The sequence below is a fragment of the Austrofundulus limnaeus genome, unplaced genomic scaffold (genome assembly GCF_001266775.1).
Source record: "Austrofundulus limnaeus strain Quisiro unplaced genomic scaffold, Austrofundulus_limnaeus-1.0 Scaffold180, whole genome shotgun sequence".
NCBI classification, from domain to species: domain Eukaryota; kingdom Metazoa; phylum Chordata; class Actinopteri; order Cyprinodontiformes; family Rivulidae; genus Austrofundulus; species Austrofundulus limnaeus.
In genome coordinates this window covers 559,303-566,010 of record NW_013952582.1, presented here as the reverse complement: position 1 = coordinate 566,010, position 6,708 = coordinate 559,303, and the positions used below count along the sequence as shown (strand labels likewise).

Here is a 6,708-nt window from a genome sequence, read left to right as displayed (position 1 = left end):
CTGGTGAAAATTTCATGTCATTAGCACCTCTAGTAATATATTTACTGAGAAAAATGGTGACATGTTCAACACTTATTTTACCCGCTGTAAATCACTGATGGAACTGGACCTGTCCAGAACATTAAATGTGTGACAGTCTCCCTCGTCTTGTTTTCAAAACATGATGAATTAACTCAATTTAGGAATCCTCTTTGTGTTTAACAAACTAAATACACAATTTCTGTGTGTCAGCACAGGTTTTTCCTTAGTAATAAAACAATGCCATCACTTCATCACAGTTTTGCACCGTTGCTCCAGTTTATCTTTTCACACGTCGGACGCTTTGGCTCTGTTACCCCATCGCCACCACCCCACATCGCTCTGCTCCCTGCCAGCTCTCTTCTTTCCAACCTGGATCTGTTTTAGGAATCTGTCTCCTCCCCAGCTCTCTGTTTTCTTTACTTTCAGCTGTGATTTCTACCAAATATGTTGCAGCTTTTGAAGCTGCTTTAGTTTCTTTGGAGATATGAAATACRTTTGAATAAAAGAGAACAATTTCTAAAAACAAACAAAGTAAAAATCTTCACCTCAGCGGTTTGCAGAAGTGCATCCTTTTCATCCATCCTGTCTTCATGCACCTGCAGCAAAGGGCAAAAAATCATCACATCGAGCTACAATCAAGGATAACAATTTAACAAATTACCCAAAAAAAGTTGATACCATGAGCATTTTCACTTAGAAAAAAAAAATTTTTATCCTCAAGGCTGAAAAGGATTCATTTACTTGATCTGCTCAGCAGTCAATCAGATTCTAAACTTAAACATTTTACAGTTTTAAACAATAAAAGTTTCAAATTCTAGCAACCGCACTAAAAAAAATAAAAGAAAAGTTGGCAAAACTCAAAACTGTAAAGCAAGAAACTTCAGGGCATTTTTAAGTTTTGGACTTCATCTTATCTATTTAAGTTTTGCTTTTGAGTTTGCCAAACTTTGATTTCCACGTTTTTGTAACTTAACCAAAAGTTGTAACTTAAATCTTTATGTTGTACAACTTTGAATCTTAAATTTTACAGTAACAGAGTTACAGTAATTTAAAATTTGACTTTACATCAAAAAATTATTTCTTCACATAAATATTTAATGGTTAGTAATCTTCTAATATTGACTACTTTAGCATCACCATGTGTCAATATACACAACATCTTACTAGGCCATCAGGAGTGGTCATTCTGTGACACAGACCTCTCACTCATGGGGTCAGCTAGTCAGTAAACCTTAACACACATGTCAAATCAAGCCTGAATGTGGCAGCATAAGAGAACACAACTCAAAACGGTTTATGGATCAAAAATTAAAGTGGTTGTCTTTTTCAGAGGTGAGTTTTCAGAAAATTATACATTTCAGCATCAAAGAGGAGGAGCCAGAACTGCTGTCTGAGCTGATAGGAGGAAGAAGCAGGAAGAGAGAAACAAATACTTTCAACTCGTGTTTCTGCCCATGTTTTTATTTTTTTTAAAACATTATTAACACTAAAAGATTGGACTGGATAAATACAAACCAGAAGTATAAGAGCAAAAGTTATCTTTGTGAGCTCTGTGTCTGAGTAGTTCACTGAACTCAAAAGACAACTCCAAAAGTTCTTTCCTGCATTTCACAACAAAAGAATGTAAGTTAGCAGCACTTTCATCTGTTGCAATCACCTACAACTTAGAGATATACAACTCACAAAATAATGTTTAAGATTACAACTGCCTTGGTTTTTTTTTTGCACTGACCTAAATTATTGTCCCCAATACGTCACACTTATTTTTTCAAGTTTTTTTCAACTGAAAATTGTTTTTCATCCCAAAAAAAAGTTAGATTTTTTTTACAGTGTGATAAACAGTATTTGTCCAAATATTCAGACATCTTCCAGTCAGAGAGCACTAAAGTTAAACTGGGATATATTTAGATACTGACCGACCCTGGAGGAGGAGGAGGACCTGTCTTTGCTAAACCACTGATTTTGGAACTCTTACATGAGGTATGAACAAAATACGAAATTAAAATAAAAACTATTTAACTATCAACACTAAATATAATGCTCCACATACAGAAGGTAAGTATATAAATGCAAAACAAAATACATCCCTGCTTAAATGAAAATAAATAAATAAATAAATAACAGAACCAAACCTTAGAATAAACACATACAGCATGTAGATTACCTTTTCTGAACCCATTGTTAAATTTACCTTATCTTTTTTAGTGTATTATTCAACCCCAAACTTCTTATGAAAAATGATTTTTCCTTCAACTGTTCCTTCCGCCTCAGCCGCCCCTAACGACGTGCTGCTACAGAGGAAGCAAACTGCCAGCGATGAGAGCCACGAACCTCCCGATGTGAACAAAACAGCGTGAGGCGGCCATGATTAAAAGCGCAGGTTGGCTTTTATCTGTGGAAAAAAAATAAGCAACAGCTTGGACAGAGTGGAGCGGGCGGGCCGCAGACAGCGGCGGGGAACTYGTTTGCTTCAACAAATCAAATGGAAGAAGGGAGAAAGGGAAAGCTCGTTGTTTTTGCTCAGCAGGTCTGTCCATCAAAGCCATCTATTCTTAAAGCTTGATGACAAAGCCTGGGAAACATGAAATGATGGCTTCAACTTTATACTACACCGAAGATGATGGATTTGCTGTTTGACTAGTGGTGAATTAATGAAGTCAAGCAGGTGGATTCATTAGCAGAAGGTTTGTAGTGCGAGGCCCTGGCAGGAGGTGGTTAGACAGCTATGATCTAATCTCCTCAGCCGGACAGGAAATCGTTTTATTTATAAATAGTTGTGATTTGGACTGAATTTGATGAGTTTGTTGCATGTCTTTCTCTGTGGTGATTTTTCATACCTGCTCTTTGGATAATGCGTAACGTGTTTCGTGGTGGCTCAGCTCCACGTTCAGACGATGAACTGTCAACTTCAGAGCGTCGTTCTCATCCACCAGCTCCTGGGCTTGTTGTCTCAGAGTCTGCAGCTCTGTCTGGCTGCCTGCAGTCACAGCACACGAGGTTTGAAAGACTTTTCAAAACGTTAAATAAGAATTTTTATTTTAATGCTGGAAAGACCAGAACTACATCCTTTCAGCTTCTTCTTCTCACACCATCAGATGCTGCTTCTTTACCTGCGGAGGAGCTTTGGATTGCGGAGGCTCGGCCCTGACTGATCTCCCGCTCCAGGTGCTCCAGTCTCTTTTCCAGCATCTTTTGCTCATCGCCCTTCCTGGTTTTGCTCTTCTGCACCTCACTGTATATTTTGCTGGGATCTGGAGAGGAGTGGGTGAGGTGTTTTGAGCTTTTTCTACGTCTGGGGTGGTCAGTGGTTGGGATGGGGGGCAAGGCTGGAATGAGAGAGAGAGAGAGAGAGAGAGAGAGAGAGAGAGAGAGAGATTCGTTTCAAAATAGGATAAAGGTGTTAAAAAAAAATGCAATGGTTTGATTTTATTTCCTTAATGTGCACGTTAATCTGGCAAAAGAGTCCTGCTGCTATTCACAAAAAACTAATACAATCAATAAAAGATCCTATAAAACATACACATAAATACAATTGTATCAACAATTATAAGCTACACTGACATAAAGGTAGGAACACTGTGACAAAACAAAAGTAGTGAGTGTTTGTTGAAATGCTTTGCTTTTTTCAGTAAAGGGGAGGTATTATGCTTTTYTGAGCTTTATATCATGTTATATTATCATTCCCTCATCAAAACCATACACAGAGTGTTACTTTGACTCATTCCTGTATGCTTGAGAAATCCTTGAATCTCCTGTAGCCATGTGGAGCTGACTAAAAGTTCTCCTTCGCTGAAGAACTGTGGTAAYGACGTACTGAAATGGAAGTGTTGGAAACAGTAGGAGGTTCTTAAAGAGACAGAGGCCAGTTTCAAGGTGTTTCCATAGACTATGATGTAAAGTCAAGTTTATTTTTGAAATATACAGCATTTACATAACAACTGAAGGTAACATAATTACTTGATAGTGGTAAAGAATTGAACTATGTGCCTGGATATTACACAATACCCCCTTTTAAAAGCATAATTTCCCAAGCGTAACAAGTTTAAACAGCTTTGATTAGAATCTGAAAGTAATGCTTCAATATGACAACCTGACCACAGACAGCAAAGATGAAATGACCTATTTGTGAGAGCTGATTACAAAAATTAATGTATTATTTCTTAAGTCATAAAACAAACAAAAAGGTCATAATGACAAGAAGCTGGTCTACTCACACCTGAATGGCACATCTTCCTTCCAGTTTTCAGGACTCTTTCTGACAGATTCTTTCTTTCCTGTGGCCTCAGGAGAGTGGTCACTTGACTCCTCTGTGAAATCTGTAAGTTAGACTGAAATGAGCATCATATCCTCTTAAAACTCTGTTCTACACCCTAATAATACTTAAAATAAGTGATTTATTTAAAATAATTGTGATGTTTTTTTTAATGTCAGTGCACCAACAAGATTAGGATCACTTTAAGTAAAAGATCTCCTGATGCATCTCAGTAATCCAGGTAAAAAATCAAAAAGAAAAAAATTGTGTAGGTCTTCTGGACGGGTTCTTCTCTAATGAAACGTTTCGTCTCTCCTCCAAGAGACTTCTTCAGTCTGAGAGTTTCAGGCAAAATTCAGGCTTTTAAGTCCTGCCTCCATGTGACTGATACTCACATCACATGGCTATCATTGACACCTAATTAACACTTATTGTTAACAGGGGGTGGAGTGATACTGGCAATAGCCGTGCTGTAGGAGGGGGACAGCTGAAAACGGAGGCCTCCACCTCTGTTTAATGATGGACGGTCTTTCTTCACAAAAATGGCTTCTTTTACTCCTCTCTCAAACCAACGTTCCTCTCTATCAAGAATGAGAACATCCTCATCTCTGAAAGAGTGACCGCTGGCCTGTAAATGAGTGAAAACTGCAGAGTTCTGGCCATTAGACGTGATGTGAGTATCAGTCACATGGAGGCAGGGCTTAAAAGCCTGAATTTTGCCTGAAACTCTCAGACTGAAGAAGTCTCTTGGAGGAGAGACGAAACGTTTCATTAGAGAAGAATCCGTCCAGAAGACCTATACAATTTTTTTCTTTTTTGTTTTTTTAAGTAAAAGATCATTAACTATAAAAGGCTTATGTTCCTTGTTTATTTGCTACTCGAGCTTCTATTTATCAAACACAAACATATCAACTATTCAGTAAACTAACCGCCACCAATGGGCTCTGGTTTTCTCTGAGAGCATCACATCATTAGTGATACAAAGAGATTAATTTGAGCCATTTTGTCGTACCGACTGCATGACGTTCTAACATTTTCTAGATTTAAAAAAAACATGCACCAATAGCTCTTTAAAGTGATGTCAATACCTGGAGATGGCACTCTTCTGTCCGACATCTGAGCAGGCAGGGGTGTTCTGGACTGAAAAAGTCATGGGCAAATCAGCAATGGTCTTTTTTTATCAATCAGACAGTAAAGACGTCCTTTAAAACACATCAACACAACCATTGTTTGATCCCCTTTGTGTAAAGTCTTAATAAAGTTATCATCAGGATGTCAGTTTGTTCATTTTCATGTTAATTCACTTTAAAACAAAGTCACTGCTGCTGTAAGCCTGAGCCACCGCGTTCCTTTCTTTTGTTTTGCCTGATGCCACCAGTGTCTCTGAGAGGATCAACACACCTCCTGCTGCTGTCTTCGGGGCGTTAACACTGCTCCGGTCTCCCTGTGGGTTGGAGTCAAGCCCATTCTTGTCAACACGACCACCATCTTTCAGCCTGACCTCTTCAAATCAACATGTCAGGGTCTGCTCAGTCTCCAGGCGACGAATGGAAGCTCTCCAGAAACCGAGTTCATTGGGGTGTCGGGTGTGCTGTCTTGTGTTTTCTCAACATATATTTCACATATCTTCTAATCTCTCTTTCACTCTTTCTCATTACATTTCACTTTTTTCTTTCTCTTTCTTTTTCTCCCATGAAAAAAAAAAGCCGCTGATGATGAAGAAGCTAGGATACTAATATTCAGACATTCAGTTCTGCTTTCTACTGAAGTGGCAAAAAAAAACATTGGGGTGTCTCCTCCACACTGAAATCAACCGCCTCCCCAAACAAAGAAGCATAAGAAGAGAAGAGTAAAAAGATTTTAAAAAACTGATGTGTGTGTATGTTAGCTCAGGAGAAATAATTTTAATGAGAATAAGGAAATTTACAAGAAATGAAAACTTTACTGTCAGCTAATTGATATGTTTGTATTTATTTGTGTGAAACTAATGTATGGGGCTGTTTAACCACTTGTTTATAGAAGGCCTTGAAAAAAATCCTGTGTCACATAAAGGAGGTGTGAAAACTCTGACAAACTAAAAATGTACATTATAGAAAGTTTTCTAGATAGCAAACAATCACAACTGAAGATGAGGAAGTAGACTTTTGGGATTTACAGCGGGTAAAATAAGTATTGAACACGTCACCATTTTTCTCAGTAAATATATTACTAGAGGTGCTAATGACATGAAATTTTCACCAGATGTCGGTAAAAACCCAAGTGATCCATACATACAAAGAAATCAAACAATAAATGTCCAGAAATGAAGTTATTTGAAATAATGTGGAATGGCACAGGGAAAAGTTTTGATCACATGAAGAAAGGGAGGTGTAAAAAGGCATGGAAAGCCAAGACACCAGCTGAACTCTCTCAATAATTTGAAACCAAGCCTGGCC

At 38.1% G+C, this 6,708-nt stretch overlaps 1 protein-coding gene across 1 annotated transcript in view; it reads right to left on the bottom strand.

The window, feature by feature from the left end:
- The window catches only part of cep89 (centrosomal protein 89), a gene marked incomplete in the record, with an annotated part of 54,239 nt that overhangs the window by 44,004 nt on the left and 3,527 nt on the right, over positions 1-6,708 (bottom strand). The window contains 5 exon segments of the mRNA XM_014017984.1: positions 567-617; positions 2,859-2,998; positions 3,132-3,347; positions 4,236-4,337; positions 5,362-5,413. Coding sequence (XP_013873438.1) covers positions 567-617; positions 2,859-2,998; positions 3,132-3,347; positions 4,236-4,337; positions 5,362-5,413 — 561 coding nt within the window.